Source organism: Oxyura jamaicensis, chromosome 8 (genome assembly GCF_011077185.1).
Source record: "Oxyura jamaicensis isolate SHBP4307 breed ruddy duck chromosome 8, BPBGC_Ojam_1.0, whole genome shotgun sequence".
Taxonomy (NCBI): Eukaryota; Metazoa; Chordata; class Aves; order Anseriformes; family Anatidae; genus Oxyura; species Oxyura jamaicensis.
In genome coordinates, this window is record NC_048900.1 from 9,196,529 (window position 1) to 9,223,236 (window position 26,708).

At 52.3% G+C, this 26,708-nt stretch overlaps 1 protein-coding gene across 1 annotated transcript; it reads left to right on the forward strand.

The window, feature by feature from the left end:
- The first annotated feature begins 16,898 nt into the window (after window positions 1-16,898).
- On the forward strand, window positions 16,899-25,831 carry TNFSF4 (TNF superfamily member 4). The gene is made up of 3 exons (XM_035333480.1): window positions 16,899-18,002; window positions 22,244-22,286; window positions 23,625-25,831. The coding sequence occupies exons 1-3, from the start codon at window positions 17,787-17,789 to the stop codon at window positions 23,981-23,983; spliced, it is 618 nt and encodes a 205-aa protein (XP_035189371.1). The 5' UTR covers window positions 16,899-17,786; the 3' UTR covers window positions 23,984-25,831.
- Window positions 25,832-26,708: the final 877 nt, after the last annotated feature.

Consider the following 26,708-nt stretch of genomic DNA (forward strand, 5'->3'; position numbering starts at 1 on the left):
AGCATGTCCTGTCCTTGTTCCCCTGGTGTTGGAGGTAGGCAGGTAGAAAGATACATTAAATTATGATATGGAAACATAGTAGTTTGCATTGGAAGGGACCTTAAAGACTGTTCAGTTCCAAGCCCCCTGCCGTGGGTGGGACACCTCCCACCAGCCCAGGTTGCCCAAAGCCCCATCCAGCCTGGTCTTGAACACCTCCAGGGATGGGGCACCCACAACTTCCCTGGGCAAACTGTTCCAGTGCCTCTTCACCCTCACAGACACAAAGAAGTTCTTTACTAATCTAAATCTGCCATCTTTTAACTTAAAATCGCTATTCCTTGTATTTGCTGCATGCCCTGACAAAGAGTTCCCCAAAAAAGAGCTGCCTTGCAGGCCCACCTTTAGGTACTTGAAGGCCACTGTAAGCTCTCCTCGGAGCCTTCTCTTCTCTGGGTTAAAGTTCAACCTTTGTTTGTGGTCAGTCAAATTGTTTGATTATGGGCAAAGGTCCCAATCAGATGATTGAGTCCCCCCCCTTTTTTTACACTCATGAAAGGCTGAGGCAGCATTGAGTTATAAGTGGATGGGAAATACTTGTAAGAATATTTTTTTCACTGAGAAATGCCTCATCCAAGTGAAGTTCTCTTTTTACAGAATTTTAGATTCATTTCTTGCCAGGAAATGAGTTTTGTCTCTAGATAGCATCTGGCTGATGGGGTTTTCATGCTCACAGGTTATCCTGAGCCTGAGGATGCTCATGTGAAGCCTTGGAGGCTTGGATTTGTTCTGCCTGGGGGCAGCTTCAGTCGAAGCATCATGTGTTTGAGCGGTACCAGCTGCTCCTGGGTCTCGTTGGAGCATTGACCCTCTAGCAATAGCAGGGGCGTACAGCATGCAGCAGGAAATGGAAACCATTGCTGCGGTGTCTGCCCTGCGCCCAGCCCTTACCCTCCCTGCTGGGGCTGGAGCAGGGCTGAAACCTAGCGGGGAGGATGCTTGATGGCTTGTGCTGCTCCCTCTCCGCGGTGCCACTTGGCACCAGCCGAAATCATCACTGAAAGTGGCAGGTATCAGTTTAATAACTGCCTTGATGGTATGTGTTGTAATGGCTGGTTATCATTAAAAAAAAAAAAAAAAAAAGTATTGTTTCCATTTGAATTTCTGAAACCAGTTTCCCGTTGGTGGGTTTTGCTATGTCTTTGTTAAATTTAAGTGCGCCCGGAATCAGATAGCTGTTTCTGTGCAATGACACGCCACTTCTGAAACTCCACTTTGATAAGAAGAAAGAGAAGGAACTGGGGCTGCTTTCATCTCTCAGGAAGGGCTGCTGGTCTTGCCACGGAGCAACCTGTAGCCTTGGCAGTCTTCAGCCCTCCTGCTGGCATGCAGCAGCAGTGTCCCTGTGCACATCCTGGGGCTGTGGCCCCTTCCCTCATCCTTCCATGTTCCTCCAGCCCTTGCTGCCTGGAGCCTGGCTGAGCAGTCTTCCCCAGCACGTTTCAGAACTGACATCCTGCTGCAGGTGATGGTAGAAGAGCCTGGCTTAGGGCTTCCTCTTTGCCTGCTGGACTGCGGCAGTACAGTTTGGGAAACAGTCTCCCAAACAAATTGATTTACAGCTCAGGAGCAGGTGTTCCAGCCAGGGTTTGGCAGAGTCATCCCTAGGTGGTGTTCTGTAAGAGTTTGGCCCAAAGCCCTGCTGTGAACTACAGACTTGCTTCTCAGATATTTTTATTTTGTTATTAAACTATATGAAATGCTGATGATAGCGGATACTCTTGTGTTGCTCTAGGGAAAAGCAAAATTTCAGACATTTTCCACTGAAACTTTCATTTCTCACTAAAATGCTATTTTCCCATCAGAAAGAAATCACAAGGCAGATGAGCCTGCTTTGTTTTTACCTCAGCTCTCACCTTCTCCAAAATATTCACAGGAAGACTGCTCCAAGTTTGGTTTTGTGTTTTGTTATTGGTTGTTCTCTTAAAACTCTGTAAGAAATTTAGCCGAGCAATGCTCACCTCCATCCTCATCCAGGCGTAACGCGAGGGGTTAGGTTTTTGGCTTTGGTGGGCTATCTCCTGTGATGGAGACGGCTCTGTGTGACTCCCTCCAGACTGAGCTGGCCTCCTGGGCTTTCCATGGGGCTTGTGAGCACACAGAGGCTGGCTGCCTTGCATGGCTGCTGCAGGCAGTACACACCGCAAAGCCTGGTAGCCCTCGTCCTGCCAGCACTGTCCCGGTACGGCTCCCTTCGCTGCCCTACGTGTAAAGGGTGAGGAGGTGCCGCTTGCTGCTTGTCCCCACGCCCCCACATGCGGCTGAGCCGTGTGTCCCGGGGCTGTTCATGCGCTGGCTGTGTTATCCCTCCACTTCAGCTTTCTCAGTTTCACTCCCGCCTGCTGCGAAAGCCAGCGCCGCTGACGCAGTCAAACAGAGCTTGCACTGTACCCGAGTGTAGGCATCCTGTTTCCAAAACAGCTGGTGCAGCCCTGCTGTCCTCAGCATCCATCTTCCCGAAGAAAAATGTTGGTGTGCTTGAGAAGCAGGGCAGAAAGGGAGTGAACACGTTCTTTTCTTTTTTTTTTTTCTTTTTTTTTTAAAAAAAGTATTGCAAAAGTGTCAGTCTGGGAAACAGGGAGGAAGGAATGGCGGAACGTGCTCCCGAAGACCCAAGATGGTTTGGGCACTGCTGGCATCGCCCCGCAGTGCAGCCTTGTGCAGCTGGCTGTGTGCAGGGAGCAGCGTGTGGCCGTGCTGCAGCTCCTGCGGCTTTCTGCCTCTGTGTCCCCGGTACGGAACTCTTGCCTTTTCCTGGAGCTGCCCAGGCAAACACAGCATGCAGGGCTTGATTTATGTTTTGCCAGCTGAGCTTTCAGGCTTAAACCTGAAACCACAGTGTGGCAGGCGCTGGGTGGGACGAGGCAGTGCAGTGGAAGTTGCTGCACGCCCCATGGGCAGGCACCACGCGGTGGGTTCGGGCTGGGCACAAGGAGGATGTGCCTGTGTACCCTGTGCCCAGCTGCACCCCGTGGCCTCGCATGTTCCCTGTGGTTTCATGGGCTCCGGCTCCCCTCGCCCCACTTGGCCAGTGACGGGTGCGATTTGCATTATTTGAATCTCTGGGACGCCCACGGGTGGAAAAAACAAAGGAGGCAAAGACAAACACCCGTGTGCATGCACGCCTGCAAGTGCACACAGCCCTGCTCCCCCTTCCAGCCGCTGCCACTCACCAGCTGGCGATGACGAACGCTTACGCCGGGTGCTGCAGCGCTGAAGGCGCCGCGTTTCGCAGGCTGTTGCTCAGCCTGGGGTTGCCCTACAGCAGGCTCGGTGTTACGGCTCACCCAGTCTGGTGTTCCCAGCTCCCGAGGGCCTGGTGTGCACGCAGTGGATGCGTTTGTAGCTTTGGGATTGAAGAGGCCAAGACGTCCGTGTCCCAGATCTGCTCCGCTGTGGTGCTCAAGGGATGAGCTGGCCCCGAAGACCTGCTCACCCTAAAGCTCAGCCTCAGCAGCAAAAACCTAAATAAATAAAGCAAACAAAGATGAGGATGACTGATACAGAGCAGCGACATCTGGCTGGCGCTCACACCCCTGAATACCAGTAAGCAGCCCCATGGAGCCAGCTTGTGCCTAATGGCAATGCAGGGACCCCAAGGGATGAGCCACCCCCCCACCCTCTCCCAGCTGCTGGCTGTTTTGTCACCCTGTCTGCCACCAGGTCCTGCAGAAGGTGGCCTTTTTTTCTGGCAATACAGGGGCTGTGGGGTGGCACGGAGCATGCAGCACAAAGGGCTGTGCCCCATCCTACAGCAATACCCCGAAGGCTTAAGCCGAGCACCCTCCGCAGTGCCCCAAGAGGCACAGGCGTCCTCCTGGCCCTGAAGCCCTCGCTGGCTCCTGGCGAGGGGGCGATGGGTGCGCGGGGCCGTGTCCCTCGAGTGCCACGCTGCTGCTGGCTCAGTCGGCCGTGGCGGGGACAGGGAGGGAGTGGGGCTGAACCCACAGCCACCTGGACTGCCTGGACGGCCATGGCCACGTTTGCTGGTGAGAAGCACGAGCGCAGCCGTCCTCCTGGGGCGAACGGGAGCCCCAGGCACCCCGGGCACCATAACCTCACGTGCGACATCAAAGCGCCTGAGGTAGTGCGCGATGCAAATGAGCAATACCTCAGAGCTGGTGCTTAACCACAGCCGTGCTTCTGCATGTGCTGTGGGAATAATCTGACGTTTCCCCTTTCTGAAGCTCCTCGCATGAGCCCGGAGGTGCCCGTGGCTTCTCCCGCAGCGCCCTGCGGGGCTGGAGTCAGGCTTGGCTGTGGCTTTGCTCTGCGGGGCCACGAGCTCTCCCCGTGCCACCGCTTGTTTTTGGCTCACCCAGCACTCCATGCATGACCTCGATGGTCCTGAGCCACGGCTGGGGCAGCGCCTGCGGCCAGGCATGCTGTGCTGGGGAGCACTGCTCCCACGGGTGCCTTTGCTGGCATTGCATTGAGGGTGTGCTCCTGGTACCCCAACACTTCTGCCCTTCTCATGCTCGGAAACTAAATGGATCTTGCTTTTGCTACTACTAAAAGGAGCATTAAAGAAAAAAAAACAGGCGTGGGCCTACTAGTTCCTGCAGCCACCGGGGATTGCTCACTCACTGCCTGCTCTCATTTTTTATTCTTGACATTATTTTTGTGATACTAAGCTTAGAGAAAAGCTCCAAGATTATTAGTCATGGATTCTTTCTTCCTTCCTTCCTTTCATAGAACAAATTACCCAGTCCCTCTGGAAATGGGGTCCCAGCCTCACGCTCCCCTCCCCGTGGGGCTGATGCCGGGGCCAGGCTCACCCCGTGGCTGGGAGCTGAGGGCACCACAAGCCCATCTTCCCTGCCCATGGCAGAGGCAAGAGGAGCTGCAGCTGCTTTTAAAGCTGACCCCGGGGAAGGAGAGCAGGGAGGCATGTCTGAGGCATGTCTGGGCACGTGCTCCCTCGGGGCAGGGTAAAAAGGTGCAGTGCGGGGGCAGGTGCCTGCTGTTCCTCAGCTCATCCAAAGCCTGCAGAGATACAGTGTCAGCATGTGGCTGGGAAGGGTCGGGGCAGCAGGAGGACTGGCTGTGGCCAGCCTCAATGCCTCTGGGGGGCAGGCATGGAGCTGGGGGGAGGGCAGGGCACAGAGGTGGGTTTCCAAAAGCCAGCTTTTGCTGCAAAGATGCAAGCTGGGGCTCAGCCTGTCCTTCCAGAGCAACCATCGCTGCCCTTGCCCATCACTGCTGCCGGCTGGTCAGTGCCTTGCCGCTGCATTGACCCCAAAAAGCCCAGGGAAGGGCACAACAGCACCCCGGGCATCGCTGCCAAGTGCCAGGAAGCCACGGCGAGCCCAGCCCTAGGAGAGCAAACACAGAGGAAGGGAGCAGCACGCAGCAACGCTCCCGGCAGCTGAACAGGGCAGTGGGGGGAAAGGCTGCGAGGCACAGCCTCGGCGTGACCGCCGAGCAGCCATCAGGACCCTGCTGCTCCATTACGGCCATCTCCACGCAGCCCCATGTGATGCCAGGGAGCGGGGCCAGCATCCCCTCCCAGTCACACATGGCTTACTGGGCCAGCACTGTCCCTGTGCAGACAAGTGGGAGCCACGGCACCGTGCTGCAGGAGGGCCCACGTCCCCGCACGCTGCTCCGGCCCTCGCAGAAATCCCCCAGCTCCTCAGCAGCTCCGTGGTGGTGGCGTGGGGCCGGGGAGGCAGCAGCTGGGGCGCACTGGGGCTGCTGCCACGCGCGCACTGTCGGGGGAATTCCTCAGCAGTTTAGCCACATCTTTGCGCTGTCCCTATCTGCGGTTTTTCTGCTCGCTTCAGAAGTGAGTTTCCTATTTAAAGCACCTCAATCTCGAGCCCAATTCCCCCCAGGGCTCACCAGCCAGAAGCCCACTGCTCCTTGAGCGCAGAGGCTGCTGTGTGTCCTGGTCCCCAGCGGCTCCTGGCTTGGCGCTCACCCAGGGGTCTCACCCAGCACAAGGGTGCTGCTTTTCTCTTCTTGTGGACTGGGCCAGGAAATTACATGTCCATGAAAAAAAAAAACCACGAGAGAGGACGGGGTGGTCTGGGTAATTGAGATCTTCATCTTTGCGTTCATCTTCCTGGTGGTCTTTTTTCAGAGCGCTTCCTCGGTGAGTCAGAGCACCGTGGAGCAGAGACCTGAGGCCACAGCTCCCGGCCAGCCCAGACGAGGTCGTGCTCAGCCCCCAGCCATCTGCACAGTGTGGGAAATGCTCCTCCAAATGCTCCTCCATGGGCTCACTGAGCCTTGGGGCAGACATCAGACGGATAGCAGGGAGGTTTCCTTCCCATGCTTGCAGCCCATCAGGATCCCACGTGCAGAGCTTATGGCAGGGATGGGTCTGGGGGAAGCTGAGCTGACACGGGGATGCCAAGGGCAGCTCAGAGCTGCTCTTTGGGGACTGGACCCCCCCCCCATGCTGGCACAGCTCCAGGCACTGCAGAGGAGGGGATCGTGGTGAGAGCAGCTCAAGCCTGTGTCCCCATCTCACACCCCAAGAGCAATGCCTGCTCTGAAGCCCATGCTGTGCAGTGCAGCTGACGTGTTTGCAGGTGATTTCCATTAAAAAAAAAAAAAAAAAAAAAAAAAGGTTAATGGACCACTTCCCTGATGCTCCAAAACAGCTGCAAAGACAAGCTGCACTTTGTGGTGGGGATCTTGGCAAAGAAGGACAGAAAAGTAACCCATGTGCAAGCCTGACAAGAGGCAGTATTTCACCACAACGGTGTGGGGCAGCCTGTAGCTCCTCACTGCTGGTAGCGTCCTCACAACCCGTGTCAATAGCTGGAACGGGAACACGGTGCTGCTTTCAGGAACACGGGACATGGTGGAAGGGGCAGCTACTCCAGCTGCACTCGGAGCACTTTTGCTGACCCCCTGAAGATGCTGAGCATGCTAGGCGGGTGCACGACAGGGCCACTGCCGTCCCTCTGCTGCCACGCCGTGGGTTCGTTTCCTGTAGCTCATCCTCCCCTGGACAGCCTGCATGAAGTAAATGAGAGCACGAGTCCCAGAGAAAGTCAGGATCCACTAACTCTGAGGAATTTGTGTTGCAGGAGCCCAGGGGGAACCTGAGCCGTTCCAACTCATTTGTCTCTGCAGTCGGTGCCAGCTGGGCCATGGGACTCAGCGCTGGGTGGCAGCGCATGGAAGTGGCCAGGCACAGCGCTGCTTTTAGGGGCTGGGGCTGTTCCTGGCTGCAGGCAGCTGCACGATGAGCTGGCTCCCGCACAGCACCTTCCTCCAGCAGTTTCCACACATCTGCAAGTCTTCAAGCCAACTTAAAAACGTCATTCCTTCACTCACAGCCAGAGCACACCTCCACAGAGAGGCAGCCACCAGAGGTGAGCTGAGGACGGGCTCCCTGCATTCAGCAGCCCGCGCTGGGGCTGGATTGGGGCTGGGAAAAGCTGCAGGCAGGCAGCCTGCATGCTCGCAAAGCCCTCCCTCGGCCAGAGCTTCCCAAATGCAGGTCGTGTTTTGTGGCAGTTAGCAACAATAAAGTTCACTTCAAATGATTTGCTGCTGGATTAAATGGTAACCAGAGGCTTGCCAAGAGGTATTTTGAGACCAGAAGGCATCAACTTGAAAAGAAGTACACGAGAGGCATGGAACTGAGCAGCGGTGGGGAGAGAAGGGGGCACTGGCTCCAGGCAGATGGACGGAAACAGCTCGCCAGGCTCGCTCCCGCGGTTTCCTCTGCCACAGCTGTCCGGCCGCAGGGCTGTGCTCTGCCTTTGGGGCCTCACCAGGGCACTGAGGCAAATTCCTCCCTGCTTCCACTCAGCATGGCAGAGCTGCTCTGCAGGGAAACCAGCCTGTTTTGTCCCCTATGGCTCCTGGCAGACCCAGCACAGAGAAGAGACTGGCATCCCCTGCAAATACAACCCCCACCCTAACACAATAAGCAGCCCGTTCTTACCCCATGTTTAACGACACCCCTACGGTGTTATTAAAAGCCTACAGAGGCTCTGCATGGGGCGAAGAAGTGCTGCCAGCGCAGCGCCAACCACCCCTGCCGGGTGGCAGGGACCAGCCAGGATCTGATGGGGTGCCGGCTGCTCGGGCAGGCCCCAGCCCCTGTTGTCCCCATCGGAGGCTGGAGCAGCCCCTCTGCCTCCGCTTTCCCCACCCGAGGGCTGCCGTGCCGGGGCCAGGGCTCTCTCTGGCTGCCAGGGGAGTTTTGGCACCCAAGCGTGGCTCTCAGCCAGGGGCCGCTGTGCGGTTAGGGCTGCCGGTCGCGCTGGGCTGCCAGCTGGCAATGGCATAGCCTGCAGACACACACTCCATCTGAAAATTTCCAGCCAACACTAGCACTTTTGGTTTTTTCCATCCTATATTCTGCACAAGTCATAGCAGTATTGATGATATCGCTGGGTGGAGAGACATGACTGCGCCCGCTCCCAGCACTACGCAGATGACTCCACTGTGTTATCAGCTGAACTTTGCTGGGATTTTTTTTTAAATATTTTTTTTTCAGCCACCAAATAGCAAAAGCTTTTTTTCCTGCAAAAGTGCTGATTTCTCTACCGTTTATCTGAAAGAAAAACAAACATATCAAACAAATACTGGAAAGCAGAACAGATCAAAAGGGAGCTCTTCAAACCTGCTGGCCTGATGAAATGCCTCAGGGACAGCGGGCTTAAGAAGTGTCCCTGCACCCCGGTGTCACTACAGGGAAGCAGAGCCCACCAGGCATGGCTGGTGCATCACAACAGCGAGACAAGTGTGGGTGCCCCGTAAAGGCACAGGGGCTTTATTTTTCATCACTAACCAACATCTCTAACCAGCTCTACATCTTTTAGGCAGCAATATTGCCCCTGCTTAGTCATAACCTTAAATATTATTTATCCATTACCGCAGTTATTATGGTGCTAGGCCTGCCAAAAGCAACCCAAACACAGAGGAATTAGCAGAGGAAGTGGAAAAATGGCTGGGAGCATTTTTGGCCCTTGAGATGGCAAAGTGCTGCGCGAACCAGTTGAGATTTGATGGCACCTCAGACCTGGCAAGGGCTCCTATGGGCTCCTCCCCGCTCCCCTGTGCCACCAGGAGGCACATCAGCTTGGCGGTGGTGGCCGCTTTCCCCCTGCACTGAGCTGGCTCTGTCCCGGCCCTCCTGGCAAGCCAGTGGGCTCGCTCCCATCACAGCGCAAGGGGGGCCCTTGGGGTGGTGGGGCCCGTGGGGAACTCCCACAAGAGCAGACCCAAGTGCGGCCAGATTTCCCATCACTCCCATCTTCGAATCAGGACTGGAAAGTGCCCCAAATCGACCGGAGCTCGTGGCATATGAGGGCAGAGAAACCCCCGCTCGCACCACGGCTGCCTCCTCGCTCGCTCACTGACTGCCTTCAGTTGACCTAGTTGAGTCACGGGGAGACGGCGAGCGAAAGACATCCTGCGCTGTGGTTGGCACCGCGCTGCCCCGGGGAGGAAAACCTGCTGCTCCCAGAGGGGTGCTCCTGCACCGCGTGGGCAGGGAAGCTGGGGCAAGGGACAGCTCTTGGCTGTCCCTGTGTCACAGCAGCCTGGCCCCTTCCTGATGCTGCAGTCTGGAGGGAAAAGCTGATTTACCTTCCTTGGGCCAGAGCGAGGGGCGCTGCTGGTGGCCCAGGTGGGCACAAAGTGGCTGATGCCCTGGGAAAGACGGCGCACCTGCAGGCATGGGCTGGGGAGGTGGGAAAGCAGCTGGGGGTGCGCCCTGCCTGAAGGGCCTAGCAGGTTAGGACCTGCTAAAGCCCAGGTTAGACATGTTTAAGCATGTTAAGACAAGTCTTCATCACTTGAAACCACTTTTCTTGTTAATGTTTCAAAATAAATACATTCATGCGTGGCACTGGTGGTTGCTAAGAGTTGGGACAGAAAGGCCAAGATAGGCTGGTACAAATATACGTAATTTTTTAAGCCATTTTTTGTATACAAACCTTTTTTTTTTCAGCAGGGAAGGGGATCAGAAAGAATTAAATCCCAGCGTGGGAGAGCTGGCCTGGCGTTGAGGGTGCTGTGCCTGGGGAAGGCAGCGGGCAGGGAAGGGTTGCAGGGGCCCATGGGGGGGTTTCTTTACACTGACTGCTGCATCCCAGCCTTTGCAGCGGTGCCAGGTGTTGCCACATGAACTGGTGGCTTTGGCCACTGCAGCTCCCTCCCTGCCCAGGGCAGCAGCGATGAAAGGAAGGCAATGCTGTGGAAGAAGAAGGTGAGGTGACGTGGGCTCTTCCTCTATCCCAGCCTTGACAGGGGCTGAGCATCTTGGTAGGGAATAGTCATCTAAGGGTGCAGACTCCTTCCCCGCTGAGGTCTGAGTCATCTGTTGCAGAAGGAACTAAAATAAACAGCCTTTTAGTGTTCTGAAAATGTTACATATAAAAAAAAAAAAGAATCATTGAAAAAGAATCCTCTGAAAAAAAGGAAAGAATCCTTGAATGCTGGATATGGAAGACGCAACTAAATAAGAAAAAGATGTCACAAAATGCCTGCGTTATAACTCACAGTTCTTGTAGTCTTGTGGAGTCAGCTGGTCTGTGTAGTGTCAGTGCGGGAACCTGTCCCAAAGGGTGCAGCTGTTGGAAAGAAGCAGAAAAGCAACAAATTCTTCAAGTCTCTTTCAACATCTCTGGTGGCGCATACACCCCCTGGGTTACAGCGTCCGCTCTGAGGAATGGGGCTCTGTCCCTGCCTGCCTGGCAAGTGGAGGGGGTGAGTGCCCAAAGGGCTTATTGTGGGATCCTTTTGGGACTGTACAGAACTTATTGTGGGATGTTTGTGGGACTAAACAAAGGGGGGGTGGAAAGGGAGGGATCAGTGAAGTTTGGGGAGGAACCAGCATGGGAAAAGAGAAGGAAAATGGGACAAAAGGGGGCTTTCCGGTGTCTGTCTGACCATCCTTGGCAATGTATGTATATATGTCGATGTATATATGCTGATTTGTCAGAGTGGGGAGCAGGATAAGGCCGTTGTTGGGGAGGGCTTGTGTTTTCTGCCTGTGCTTATCTGTGTGGCTGTGTACACATACACGCGAATGGTGTGTCTGCATGCACACACTGTGTGAGGCATACACACAGCGTGTATGTAAACACGTGCTGTGTGTATGTACATGTGTACGGTGTGTGCATGTGCTCAGCCTCGCTGCTGGGATGTGGAAGCTGCAGCAGCCTCACCTCTATCGGGCTGCTGGATTTGGTGATCCCCAACACAAGCCAACCTCGTGCAGGCTTCCCCAGAGGGACCCCGGTAAGAAAACACACCTGCTTGCCTCCTGCTTGCCAGCTGCCCCCTGGAACCTGCCCTGAAGCCCCACCGTGGTCCTGTGTCCAAGGGCACAACCCAAGGCAGGGCTGTCTGAATATCACTCAAGGACTAGTGAAAGTGGTGGGTGAGGAAGAAAACGTGCAGGTCGATGGCAACCCCCCATCACATGGGGCAGATGGCTCATACCCAGCTCTCGCACTGCCACAACCCTCGTGTGGCCGCCCGTGTCCCCGGGGGCTGGCAAGGTGACAACCGCAGGGCGGGCAGGACTCGCCATCCCCCGTTCAGGCCCGCCGGGGAGCGAGCGCTGCAGTGCGTAATACAGAGAGCACCTCTGGCCAGGATTAGTCATCCGGGGCTCTTGCTGCCCCTGGACGCACTCATCTGTGGAGCCCAGCACGCAGCAAAACATGCGGCCGCGTGATGGCTGTGGGTGCTACCATCCGCAGTGCCTGGGGGCAGTTCCTCCAAGCGCACATGGGCTCCTGCCCAGCACGATGCGCAGGGCCGGGGAGCGGGGCGGTTCTGGAAGCTGGGAGATACCGGCTGCTCGTGCTGCATTACAGGCTTGTGTCATGTCAACCATGCAACCCGCTTTAGATGTGCTTCAGAACCTCTGGGAACATCTGCAGAGAGCCACGGGCTGCTTGCTTTTTGGACACACAGACCTCTTCTCATCTCTCCCAGAGTGAAAGCTTAAACTGAGGAAAATATTGTAATAGCGACTTCTCAGCCATTCATTCCAGCTGCATCTAGGCAATTCAGTCTTTTGCAAACAGAAAGGATAAAGAATAAAAAGGGAAAACTGCTGAGACCGGGCACGGCTCAGCACCAGCACCTCCCTCCGGTGGGTGTGACGGTGCTGCAGGAGGGTTGGTGGGGGCTGACGATAGTTGCCTCCTGGCAGAAAAATGGCAAAGACAAGCATGAGGCTGCTGTGTGGGATGGAGAAAGGTGGCTTAATTACTGGAGAAGTGGTATCTGCTGAGGGAGTAGTGACCACCATCTGATTATGGTCAGCGTGAGCAAACAGAGGGCAGTCCCAGCCAGTAATATAGCTACTGGATGTTTCACCAGAGGTAGTATAAATCGGGGGAAATTTTGAGCTAAACTGACCAGATGGAAAAAAAAAAGAGAAAAAAAAAAAACAACCAACAACCAACTAAATGACTGTGAATGGAAAATCAAGAGCTCTTTAAATGTTTGAGAAACAGTGGAGGAAACTATTTTTCCAGAAGTTTAACCTGACAGCTGCTAAAAATGATGAAACAATACTCAGAAAACAAGAAAGGGAGAGAGTTCATAGCGTACAAGAGAAGGATGCTATAAGGCATCATGTCAGTCAAGACCTTGATTCAGTCCCTCAAGTCCCATAATTGATGGATAAATCTTTGTTGATGAAGGTGATCTTGAGAGGTGCATAACGTGGAATCGCACACATCCTGGTTAGAAACGGGACAAATCGGCTCATCTCATGAATTAGGAAATGGGTTCATGGGGGTCATTCTCTCTGGCTTGGCTGGGACAGGAATGGTGTCAAACCCTTTTCCAACTCTTTAATGCAACACTGCAGGCCCACAAGAAGAACCAAGAGCTGCAGTAAAACATCATTTGCAGGAGGAGCAACTTCAGAAGCATCTTTTTTAGCAAAGAGCTCCCAAGGGAAGCAGGCAGACCAGTGATGATAGTGCCAGAGACACAAGAGAAGCCACATTCCTAACCCGTCGGCTGCTCGCTCCGCTGCTGCCGTAAGGCTGCTCACTGGGTGAGGCGTTGCCTTGGTGCCGAGCCTTCTGCCTGCCCACAAATTGACCTGGAGCCATGGGAAGGTAAAATGCAACATCACTTCGTGAGGCTGGGCATGCTTTCGGGATCTCCTCCCAAAAACCTGCCTCCCCATAAATGTCCACATTTTTATTTGTGATTTTACTGCATTTTCCACAATGTCTTTCACTATTTCACACTGCCCAAAGCAGCCTGACTAATGCAACCTCCTTCCTACTGGCTCGGTGTCTGTGCTGGCAGAAATCCTTGAAGCATTATCAGCCAGTGGCTATCTGCATGGAGCAAGAGAAAATGCCACACGGAAATGAAATCAAGGGTGAAAAACAGTTTGCATGGTTGTGAGGCAAAGAAACTGGAGTTCATAACCTTTTTAGGCAAAAATCTTTCACCCTGATAAGCACATCTGGCTCAGTTAAATTATTTCTGGAGTGGACGGAAGCATTAGAGAGCATTAGCTGGGGCACACAAGAGAGCAGTGAGGAACACACCGAGCAGTGAGACCTGGGTGAAAATGCTACGTTATACTTTACTTTTTTTCCCCTCTTACATTACTGCAAGGCTTCCTTTGCTTTTTCCCGCTGTTGTGCTACATCAAACTGTATGAGTGGTTATCCTCGAGGCAAAGACAGCCTTGGTGGAAAGCAGCCGCACACGAGAGGACAGCACAGCACTGGACACGTTCTACCTGGCTGCAGCAATGAGAGCAACAGCACTGCTCTGCTAGAAATTTATCCCAAGTGGAAGTCAACCCTTTAAGTTAGAGGCAAAGACCAGCAAGAAGAGCTGAGAGGCCAGATCTCACCCGTGAGCATGCCCCACGTGCTCCAATGTTGCCTGTGAGCTGAGCTCAGGCTGTGCAGGATGGCTGGGGCAGCAGCAAAGCTTTGTGTCCGCAAGGGCTGCGAGACGAAGTGCTCCTTCCTTACCCCATCCCAGGCTCCCCAGCATGCACCAGGACAGGCTGGCATCCAGGCTGCTCCCAAGGGACCCCGCAGCCTCCAGGTAAGATCCTCCAAAGGAGCAGCAGCACTGCCCAGCACGGTGTCAGCCACGTCTGAAAAATTCAGAGCTCCAAAAACACAGAGCAGTGATGAAGTCAGGGCAGGTCCCAGGAGGAGGACACACCACGTCCTTCCATTTTGACACCAAACCATCAATAACCGTGCAACCAGCTCCACTTCCACCCAGCAACAGCTTTGTACGTACCATGCTTCATGAACATCATGAAAAAGAGAGCCAAAGCTCTTCCTAAAGGCTCCCTGAATTCCCACAGCTTCTCCTCTACCCCAAGGGGCTGCCTTGTCCCACACAAGACCCCCTGAGCTTTTGTTTGTGGAAACCCACATTTCCTTTTTCCTTCTAGATGTTTGCAAACAGTTCAGTCAGTTGTTCCACTGTTCTTCTGAGAAGTTCAGTTCATCTGTCCCATACAACTCCCCATTTCCTCCTTTTGGGGTGATAAGAATGCTTTCCTGGGAAATGGGAACATAAGCGAGGAGGAGGGTGCCCATTGGGGCTGTCAGGCCTTAGATCCCACATGTGTGGGATGTTCTGTGTGGGCCAGGAGCTGTGGTCCACGGTCAGGATGCTTTTTACCCTGTCCTAAAGGCTGGAGTACTGCAGCCCCGTGGCACGGGGACACTGTCAGGCTGCGTCAGGCTGGTCTCTGAGACCTGGTACGGAGGTGACACTGCAGGATCCAGCCTCGACCTTGACCAACGTGCTTCAGCCAAGGGTTTAAAACGCCCAGCTCTCTGGTCTGGGAAAGCTCAGAAATAGCCTAATGTAACAGACAGGACTCTCATTAAAATAAATAAACAAATAAATAAAAGCCCCAGCAAGACACGCATAGCAAACTCCAGTTTCCTTCAGCCCTTGCTGGAACAATGTTGCTGCAAGTGGCACCACGAGGCATTTCTTTGGAAAATGGCTGAGACGCTCAAGCAACCAGAGGCTGCTGCAGAGTGCCAACAGGCTCACAGGGCCCCAGAGCCACCTAAGCCTGCCCACTAGAACGAAGCGATGACTGGGAAGGGCTGAGCAAAACCCCAAGTGTCCCCAGCCTGGGCTACCTGTGGAAGAGAGCTTGCCCCCACCTCCCTCATCAAAATAATTTTGATCAATGAAGCCGATTTTGGCAGCCGCCGAGCACGTGCAGCCAGTTTGAGATGTGGCAGGGTGAGGAAGGCCAGGAAAGTTTCCTCTAGGAGGGCAGGCAGGAGCTCTGGTAGCACATCTGAAGCCACCAAGTCTGCGTGCACTTGGGTTTTCGTAGGAAGGCAGGCGGACAAGATGAAGGTGATTACAGCTACAGAAGGCTGTGTGTGCATAGGTGTTCACGCTGCTGCTGAATGAGCTGTCCTCTTTCCTGTTTCGGACACAATGCCAGAGACATTACTTGAAATGTAGCTTTCGATCCGCGGTGCTACCCATGTTGTTAACCCAGGCTGAGCGACACTTGCACTGGGGGAGTACAGAAATGACGAGGCAATTTCAGAAATACATATGCACAACCTCCACCCACATTTTCAGGGTACATTCTTTTAGAAACAAAACCAGTGCAAGATCCAAAGTCAGGGAGGGAGATGGGCGAGAGATTTTGTTTGCTTCAAAGGCTCGCTCAGAAATGGGAGCGTTACGGGATCACACTGGTTGGGAATGTCTCAGCTTGGCACCCCTGGCATTTTTGCAGAAACTAAGCAGCATCAGCAGACCTGAGTTTCCTTTCCTGGAGGAAGCAGGGAGGGAGAGTGCAGGGCAGAGCAGCCCTGGCGGAGCTGCTCTGACACACGGCAATGCCTGCTCTTCCAGGAAGGCAGGCGTGGCGTGCCTCTTTCTGTGATTCCCCACTGAAATACTGACAAATTTGCTGGCAGGCTATGCAAGACCTGCAGCTGGCTGCCTCTGCAGTCTCTCACTGGCAGCTCTCGCTGCAGGTAGGAAGGCAGGTACGGGGCACCTCTGGCCCCACAGCGCTCCTCCGTGCCTGCCCGCTTCAGCCGTGGGGACCGTGAGCAGTGGGGTCTGCCCTGAGACGTGCCAGAAGCAACACCAACTCCTCTCACCATTGCTGCTGTCGTATTTGGGGATGAGGAAAGAGGGCTAGGGAGGTCCGTGGGCCTCTCGGTGGAGCCTGAGGCTCCAGTACCCCTGGTGAATGGCCTCTGGCAAAAGCAGGATGAAAATTTCCATGCACCCAAACAATGGAAAATTCAAAAGCTGAACATTTTTCTGTATGTTTCCATGACTTTCAGGATGTTCTTGAGACAAACACCAGCGTGCATTCCTGACTCGATCTATCAGCTTTTGGCAACTTGGAGGTTATTTTTCAAGAACAAGTGTGATGAGAGCTCGGTGTCCCCAGGGCAGTTTGTTTACCCAACTGCTGCACACCCCAGTTTGTTCAGTTCATGTTTATAAGAAATATCCTTGCCCAAATGGAAAAAGACATGAAAGAACATCACCCTTGCTTTCTGTGCGTGCCGGGTACACGTTTGACAAAAGGACGTGTGCCTTGTGACAGATTAAGAGAGAACATTTTGGGAAGGGAAACCTTCTGACAACTCAACCCCGAAAGACAGACACACGTAATGCTCCCAATGGGCCCAATCCTCAGCAGGAGGAGGTAGCACCTGACTTGAGCTGCAAAATGCTCATTTACTGCAGAAAAATTCTGGCTGAAAGCTTGGTGGAAAGAGCAGTGCTGGACAGCCCCAAAAGAGGGCACAAAGCCTGTCAACCAAAATAAGCACAGGAGATGGCCCTTGCTGCAGACAACTGACCTGCATCAGCTCCCTGCATCACACGTGAATGTCACAAGAAGACCAAGCAACAGGGAGGGGCTGGAAAGAGAGACAACAGAGGAGCATTTAATACAATCCCTTAGATACGTATAGGAAAAATTGCATTTGCATTTCAAGTTCTTGGTGTCCCAAGAAACAGGCAATCCTCTTCCACAAGGGAAACCTGTATGGCCCAGGGGTGGCCTCCGAGTGCCTTCCCCAGACTGCAGGTTTCAGTGAGTGCAAAAAGGGATGTTCCCAGAGCAGTTCTCCATTTTCTCCCTCTTAAGTTTCATGCAGCATCCCACGGCCATAAAGCTAGAAGACAAAGGTGAGGAGAAATAGAGGGTGCACATTTTGTCTCTAGTTCTTTACGCTGTCTACCTGCCTCACTCACATTCCCTCCTATTGATTTGTTCTTTATTGAGAAGAGATTTCAGCAGCATCATATACTACCAACAAGGGAGGCAGACAGCCCTGTAAACCCCCAGCCTGAGGCTCAACAGGAAGATGAGAGCTTTTACTGTCAAAAGATTGAGCAAAGAGATCAATGTCCACCCAACTCTTAGCTATTGTTGGAAACGTCATGTACATCAAGAGATCCACAGCTGAAGCTACGACAGACATAAACACATCTACTTTCAAAGGACCTTACTCAAAACTGAACTGGGATGCAACAAATCAGCCCCCACATTCACCAAAAAAAAGAAAAAAAAAAAAAAAGAAAAAAAAAGAAAAAAAAAAGAAAAGAAAAGAAAGAAAGAAAGAAAGAAAGGAAGGGGAAATTCAGATTAGTCACAAAGAAGTTCCCCCGCCTGCTTCTCGGTGCACATAAAACCCTCTCCTGAAGGCACTGTGTTCATTTCATTTCTGCTCCTGGGACAGGAGCACCTATCTCTTCTGCCCTGTGCTCCCCAGGCTGTGCTTGCTGGCAGTGTGGCTGTTATGGACGGACTGCCAGGTGCAGAGCTGAGAAAGCAAGACGATCAGATGGACCGTGAAAGAGAACCTGCTGGCATGATGAGTGGCGATGAGTGGAAGAGCTGGAAAAGAGGGCAGGTTAGGAGGAACACGCTGCACCTCGTGTCCGCGGCTACTCAGTGGATATTACTGCTTGCCTGCTTGGTTTATCTTGGTCTAGATTCTCTGCAACTCTCTACGGTAAGAGCTCATGTTCCACCTGTTGTCTGCTGGCCTGTAAACCTTTGTATGGGCTTTTTTGTAAGAAAAAAAAAAAAAAAAAAGCTATTAGGCTTATCCCTATTCTAGCCATAAGTATTTAATGCATTCCTTAATAATTATCGCTCATTTTTTATATCTTTTGCCCTCAAAACAACTCCCAGTATTGCCAAGTTGAGCTCTGGGGAACAGGTTGTCAGGAGGTGGGCTCGTTCCAGGAAGGCACTCTGCCCAGCAGCGCCGGAGCCCAACCAGCCCCGGGGAGGAGGACTGCCTCCTTGCGGCTCTGGCCTCACCACATCAGCAGCTGTTGGTGGAGTTGACTTGCAGTGACTCACATGTATTCGCTTTAATTAAAAGGGATTATCTGAGCGGATGGTTGCTGTTAATAAGGACAAGTTGAAGGATCAGAAGCCAGGCTGCTCGTATCATCTTCTGACCTTTTGAAAGATACTGTATGTGCAGGTAGATCTGTCGGAAAGCAAGCTAGCTTGTGACAGCTCTAGCAAGCCCCACGAAACCTTTCTGTGCTCCCAAGCTGTGTACATGCTGGGCTCTGGGAGCAGTCATCTGTGTCTGCAGAGGACAGTAAGTGCCCCTGTGTGCACACGAGAGACAGAGACTCTGATTACGCGACCAGAGAGAGTTTCATTTACACGTAACACCACTGCAAACAATATACAAAACAGAAATTCCTGAGACTTGCAAGATTTTAGCAAAAAATGCAGAAAATACATTTTCCTCTTTCGTGTGTTTGCAGACTGGTGGATTGCCAACAACTTTTTGCTGCTATTTCAGTGCTGCTTATGCACTAGCTACTTCTCCTCCCACATCTTCTCCAAGAGCTACGTTAACACTGTAAAGTATGTTGTGTTTCATCTTAACAGAGTTCACTCTTTCCTCCTGCTTAGGCTTGGCAGAGAAGCAAGCCAGGCATATAACCCTGCAAGGGAGAGATGGCCTCGTGCTCTGGGTCCCCTGCTGTTTAATGAAAACCCTCACGCTGCATGCAAGTTTCACTGGTCTGCACCTCACAGCACTTGTTAAACTTCAGAACGATAGCACTGATAAAGCTAAAAGATAACACATTTCATTCAGTTCAGTGCTCTTCTCCTTTTAGCATTTTTTTTTTGAGAGAAGTTGCACTGGAAGCCAATGTAGAAGGCCAAGCTATCCCACCCTGCTCGAGATGCAGAAACCGCTCCAGGGTCATGCTCTGGTTGTGACTCCTTGTCTCTCTGGCTCTCTATCCTGTGAAAATATTAACTCCAATCCTCCTCCTCCAAAGGACGATGGCAGGGGCTGGCACTGCTGTCTGTCAGCCCTAAAAAACCCGAGGCACCAGCAGCTGGGAAGGGTACACGGTGCAGGCCTGGAGTTTCCCTTCCTCAATAGAAACGACAGAATCAGGGTGCTTAAGGAGCAGTGACTGCAGTAGATGAAAAGTCCAGGCTCTGGGAGTCACCACAGGACCCTTTCAGTTTTAAATGTTTGTCGAGTGCAGGCTGAGAGCTGGTTTCTGTTATTCTAGGCAGACAGCCACGGCATCCTGCTCTGACAGCACCACGCTGTGTGGGGAGGTTTCCCAGGCTGTACCTGGGGGGACTTCATAGCACGGGAATTACAGGGCTTGGTAGGATAACTGTGGACGGACCTTATAAATGCCTGACTTGGCTCTCGGGGCAGGCTCCGAGCTGGTCCACTGGAGTGACCAAGAGGTCGCTTCCCTGCTCCTTCTGCTCCCAGGGCTGGAGAGTGCCGCGCTAGCCTTAACAGCCAGACAGCCCTGTGCTTTTTTTCAGAGCAAGTGCACGTCTGATTACTTTTCATTCTCATATCCTAAAAGACACCCTGGAGCATTCAGTGAAAACAGAGCGCAAATAACACACATTCAAGAAAGACAGCATTTGCACTGCGCTTAACAGAAACGTACAGCAAGCTGGTTTGTATCACGATGCAGCTTGGAGAGCAAGCCTCGGCTGTGATTTCCAAACAAGCAACTACTAAAAATGGTAGTGATCGGTAGTCAGCTTTTGTATCTGCAGCGCTCATGAGTTCCCATCTCTGCTGGAGTTACCTCTTCTTGCCAAGGCAGCTGGGAAAAGACCAAGGGCAGGCCACTTGCAGGCACAGTCAGAGGGCGTGAAACTCCCCGGTGGTGGATGCAGGCAAGGTAAACGCTGAGGGCAAGCGTGGGGAGTTCAAAGGCTCCTAATGATCACAAGATGGTTTTGCCTGAATAGAGCAGGAAGAGGTGCAGGGCGAATAATTTTGCAGAGGTACAATGTAGGTAAGGAAGGTATGGCCATAATCCTAGCATCTCCCGGTTTGGAACAGTTACAAGCCACTTCCAGCACATAGTTGCGCAGCCTGTCTGACACTCAGGGCCAAGGCCATGACTGCAACCATCCGCTGAGTTAGTGTGTTTTGTTGTCATCCCCAGGGGCTTACACTTTATGCAATAAGAGCCTAATCCTAAAACTTCTGCCATGACAGCACTAGGAGCAATGTCCCGGACAGGAGGTCTTTGGCAACAGCTGCACCAAATCTCATGTTCGGGGAACCCAAACAGGCAAACATGATGTGGAAACTGTGTGTAAATGATGCAGGGAACTGATGCAGTCGCTACAAGGCAGAACAGAGAAAGAGGGTGACCAACTTTGATACTAGCTCCCTCCCAGTGCTACAGATCAGTTCTCTCCTCAGCAAAATTTATTGGGAGCTAATTGCAAAGTCCTTTGAGATTGTGCAGTAACCAGCAGAGACATGTCAAACATGCCATGTGCCATAGTGACAACGGGGCTGATATTCCTACAATGGCCACAAGATTGTTCCCCAGCCTGTCTGTGGTTAGGAGACTCTGCCCGCTGTTGGCGAGAGCGGCCAGCTTGCAGTGGATGCTGTTTGACCTCAGAAGCTCAGCGGTCCTGCGCTTAGCTGTCATCTCTTGGGAAACTACCTGGAAATCCCAGCTGCTGAGCCAAAGAGTTGAGCATTTAGGCACCTACAAACAGTATATGCATAGCCTCGAGCTGCTGGGGCGACGGATAGGATCAGTAATGTTGGAGGAGATGGTTCCACCAGAGCTGGTGGGTGATCACGCAACCAAAGCTTGTATTTGGTAGTCAAATCCAACTTTGCCAGTGGCTCAAGTCGCAGAGCATCAGCTGTAGCAGCACTAGAGGGTGCCAGAGCAGAGGTTTCCCACCACCAGCACCCACCTCACCCTCTGTCACAGAGGTCTTGCTCAAACCTCCTTCCTTCCCTGCTTGCCTCTGCCAGGGCACAGCACTGAACCCGCGGAGCTGCCTGTCTATGCTCACTCTCTAGTCCGATACTTCCAGCACCATTTCTCTGCTCAGAGTGAGAAGGCTGCTCTTGTTTCTGGAACAAATGGGGCCAAATAGATAAAAGGCAGCCCGGCACACATCTGACCAGCCCATCTGTCCCGTTGGAAACCTATGGAATAGGTAAAGAGAAGAAAACACAGCAGCCAGCCCAACCTTTCACTCTTTAATCAGGCAAGATGCTGAAGTCTTGTGGTTGTGAAGAGACTGCGGATTTGGGCCTCCTGTGGTTAAGATGAGAGATGGGTTTGAGATGCAAAGTTCAGATTTAAAAATCTAATATAGAAGCTTGGTGTTTTGCATGTCTGATCAGTAAGATATATATTTCTGCATTTGCATTCACTTTTTCTCATAAAATGCAAACCAATTTTAAGCATGTCTTAGTGTCTTTGTAAGGGAGCCACTGGGAGCCATGCATCCTGTAACAGCCTGACCCAGAGGACAAGGAACGCACCAGGAGCTCATGCTCTGCACCCCACAACTCCAGACCCACCTCTTGGATCCCTGCAGCATGAGGGTGCCACACCGGGGCACAGCCAGCTCTGCAGACAGGTGCCCCTCACTGCCGGCCGGACTCAAGGAGCTCAGGCAGAGAGGCTCTGCACCCCGAGGTCCTTCCCTGCTGCTTGGCTCGGCTTCATAACGCTCACCTGGATGTTTTTCCAAGTGGGACCGAATCTCCCTGGTGTGCTCAGTACCCAGCTGAAAGTCGGACTGGCTGTGAAGCACTCTAAAGTGGCACTTTATAATACTAATGATGCTAGTAGGATAAGGTGTATGTACAGCTAGCCCCGCTCCCAGCGGGGAAACAAAAGCGAAAGCGGCAGAAGCGACAGCCCCGCTGCATTAACGAGGATTTCTCTTCCTTTTTTTCAGCCTCGCAGTGACAAAGTCCTGTGGACCTACATCCGCTACACAGGTGGGTGGGCGGCCGGGCTGGGGTCCCTCGGGGTGCTCCTCATGCTTCCCAGACGGGTCCCTTCAGTGTCCTGGGGGCTCCAGCTACCTGTTGGGTTGTGAAGCTCTTGGTGTCACGACGGTGGCAGAGGACAGGGCCAAGAGCGCTGGGGGATGAGGGGCAGGGCTGCGAGGTGCAAAACCAAGCATCGGGGTTTTCCCTGAGGGGAAGAAACATGGGAAATTGGAGTGGCTTTTTGCAGTCCGTACTTACACACTGAAGCAAGCATTCACTCTGTGAAAGTACAAAAAACACATTTTTGAGAATTTACTGAGTACGCACAGCATGCTCTTGGGGTATTTCTGAAACAAGTAAATGATTTCCTGATTTATGAAAAATGTAAATGATTTCCTGGGGAAGAGTGAGCGTATATGGTGGCAGAAATAGCAGCGCTCTGCGCGCTGAGCACATCGTGTGTTTTGCCCCGTGACACAACTCGGCGATAGGAGTGACTAAAATTTTCAAGTCATACTTAAAACATTGCTGGCAGTTTTACCTTCAGGGAATATTAGAAGGGTCACAGTGAGGCTAACCGAATAGAAACACATGATTTTAGAGAAAAAAAAAAAAATGCTTGAGAAATTTATCCTCAGCCCAGAGCAGCTGTGTTGCCTGACAGACCTTCTGGTGAAATTTTCTCATCAGCATCCCCAGGGCACAGCAGGGGGGTGTTTCCAGAGTAGCTGTGGGAACTGTCACTGCTCATTCCAGGAGTAAACCTTTCATGCTAGAGTTTTGTTTTAATTTCCTTGATTCTGCTCCGTGTACATTCATTTCTTCTGTTCCTTTCTACACTGCTTTTTTATCCCGTCTTCTCAAAAAATACCCCCACAAAAGACAGGGAATGTTACCCACCCAGAAAAAGCTCTTTTCCTCTCTCTTCCAGCTTTGATAACTTTCCTCTCCTCTTATTTACTGTTTTGATATTCTGTTCTGTCGAGCAAGCTGTATTTTCTAAACTCACAAGGATGCCTTACTTAGGTAAATACATCTGTACTGTAATTAAGAAATACAGCAAATAAATACTGTATAAACAGAAACACAGAGGAATAGTTCGTATAAACTGAAGATTTAGTCCAAAGGCACAGCTTGCTCAGGAATGGGAACCTGGAAAATTCCACTGCAGACTGCGCATGGCTAGAATGGGTGATATCCCACCTCCAGTCTGCCCTGTTCTTTAGTTCAGTCTCTGCCTTTCCCGTATTTTTCCACCCTTCCTGCAGGCAGTCTGTACAAAACTGCCCCCTTCCAAGAAGACCTTTGTCTTCACAGGATCATATTTTCTCTCTTCCATTCCAGGTGAAAGCATCAAAGGAGTGGCCATGAATTTCAGTGCAGAATTAGGCTCTATTCATACCCGGAACGGCTCCATCATGATCACTTGTGACGGCCCCTACCTGGTGTCCCTGAAGGCCAAGCTTTCCCCCGACCTGGACGACAACAGCTCGCTGAAGCTGATGATGCGGAAGACAGAAAACAAGAACGTTGAGCCCCTCTGGGAGCAAACCATCCAGGGCAGCAGCAGCACAGTAGATCTCATCACGATGCTCTACTTGTTTGCTCAAGATAACATCACCCTGTGGACCAGCTTGAATGTCACTGTCATGGAGCTGTCATTTAGCCTTGTGCTACTAAAACCCGTCTTTTGCCTCCTGTAGAAGATGACGCATGAAATGTAACATGTAAAGTACATCCTTTCCTACTGATATGTTCACATGTGGGAGACTTATTCTCACAGGCTGTACTTGTACAGGCAGACTGCTCTAGCCTCCCCTTTTGGGGCCGTGGAAAGCCTCAGCTGGAGTGCAGGTAAATCACAGTGCAAATGGGCTTTACATAGTGCATGCCACATTCATCTCTGGAGCTCTGCGGAGTAGGATGGATCTTTCTGATGCTGGAGAAAGGCTTGTGTGCAGTCCTCAAGGAAAACAGAGATGAAAGCGAAAGAAAGCCACCCAAGCTTAGCTCCTGTTCAGAGAAACTCTGGGTTTCTCTATTTACTTGACAGTATCTGCATATAGTACAAATGCTCTGTATATTTGCTAAAATAAAGGTCTGTTAAATCAGGAAGACACCTCAAGTGTCTTAAAGAGATTTGGAGAATGAGGAGAACAGATCTGCTTAGCAGCCCTTTGCCTGGCAAGGCAGGAGAAGGGAATGAGGCAGCAAGGGACTTTCTTTGCAGCGACCTGACTGCACTGGACAGCAGGAACGCATGCCCTGCAGTGACTATGAGATTTGTAGGAACAGCTTCTGAGAGAGGAGGTTTGCTGGCTGTTCCAGCTGTTGGCAGAGCACTGAAGCCTGAGCCAAGGGAGTGTCTGGTAGGACATTTACATCTTGACACCAGCTCGCAGAGGTGTTAAGTTGAAGGACCATCTCCCTCAAGCAGACACACGCAGACTGGCTCAACCAAAAAACGATCCAGGCACACAAAATTTGGAAGAAAAGGATGAAGGCTTTCAGTCCGCTGGGTTCTCTCTAATGGACCGAGTGAAACCTGCAGGTCTGCGCATCTCTGGGAGGATTCAAGTAGGTCCTGCGGCAGAGCCCTTGCTGCAAAGGTGCTCACCTCAGAGAGGTTCACAGACCCAACCTCCACGACATGCCCGTGCACTTACCTGCCTGGCTTCTGCCAGAGTCAAGGGACAGACTGCTCTCAGCCATTGCCTTCATGTGCCCTGAGCACAGCCAGCAGCTGCTGTATTTCTGCTTGAAGTGGGGCAGACTTCAAGGGCAAGTTGACTGCCTGGCTCCCAATGAATCCCAGCAACCGCTGACTGGACGCTCCAAAGTTTGTTGTTTAAAACTATTTATGTATTTATACTACAGGCATACGAATGTTACTTCACATTTCTTAGAAACACTGGGAAGGGTTGAGGCTTCAGGCTGTCAGCACTAAGCTCTTTGCAGATGCTTCCGGTGCTCTGGAGCTTTGCCGCTCCGTGGGCATGGCGCTGCCGCCCGCCTCGGCTCCCCGGCCGCCCGCTCATGCAGGCACAGGTGTCAAAGTGTCAAAGAAATCTGGGGCTCAGCGAGCTTTTTCATGCACATTACAATGCTGTGGGCAGGTTTTACTAGCATCCCTCCCCAGCCCCAGGGGAAACCTCCCTGGCTGAAGCAGTTACTCAGCTTTTTCTCAGGACTGAGAAGCTGTGGGCTGGCTTGTGCCCACAGGGTGCTGCTCCCCAGCTGCGAGGGGCATTTGGGGCTTTTACTCCTGACTGCCACTGCCAGGCACTGGCACCCAGACCCCAGCTGGGTGTTGTCACACTCCTCAGCTGAAGTGAGAATGCATTTCCTTCCGTAAAAGCTAAGAAAACTTTCCTTTTTGACCTCGTGATGTCTCGAGGGAGGGGGGACCCTGCTGAATTATCCATTTCACTGTCTCTGAGCAGACGTGTTCACCAGTATGAAAACTGTATGAAACTTTCACACACCAATTCCTCTGACCTACATATACATGTACACACACTTGTCTTCAAATAAAGGTTGACACAATTCCATTCCAGAGCTTAATTACTCAGGGGACTAATTATCCTCACTGGTAAGTTTCTAAGCCATCAGCTCCTGTTTGTGTCTTGCAGCCCCTTTCTCCACAAAGTTAAGAGTCTCCTGCACAGGAGAAATGTTTGGTTTTGCTGTTGGGGTTGTTATGGCCTTGTAGGAGCTTGTAGATGGTGCTAGTGTCACATCCTACAGCTCTGCTCATCCACTTCATTGTGCTGAGGCTTTGGGTCTCCCCTCAGAGCCGGCTGCAGCATGAGATCCTGAAGCGCAAGGCCTGGAGCTGACAGCTTCTGGAGAAAGTCCCCGACTCTGGAGGGACAGGGCGTTCTGCTTACCAGACTCACAGGGACCTCCTGACCTGTGCCTCACAGGCCTTTCCATGAGATCCATTACACAGAATACAGTCATCAGCCACTAATTACCAACTCCTCCACAATTTTGAAGTGTCTCTACTGCTGCTGCATCTCGTTTGAGCCACACTACCACATAAACTGTGTATTCCTTCATCTCCCCTGTTTCACACTCCCTGCCCATATAAAACAAGGGACAGGGTGGTAAAACTGGTAAAAAAAAACCAAAACTGGTCCCCCCCTGGGGAGGAGCTAGCCTCATCTGTGCCCATCATCTGCCCGGCTCTTGCTCCCTGGCTGAGAGGAAACCACTGAGAGCAGAGCAGAGCGCTACGGGTCTGATGATCAACAAAATCGAAACATTTAATCTCCTTTCACATCCCCCCAGAAGTCATTGCCTTTTCTGCCACTAATGGTTACGCCTAATGGTGGATAATGAACCTTTGGTGTTTAGACACCATTTCCATTTCATCAAGCCGGCATGAGTCACGGCTACTGCCTGTCCACTGCACTAGTGAGAGAG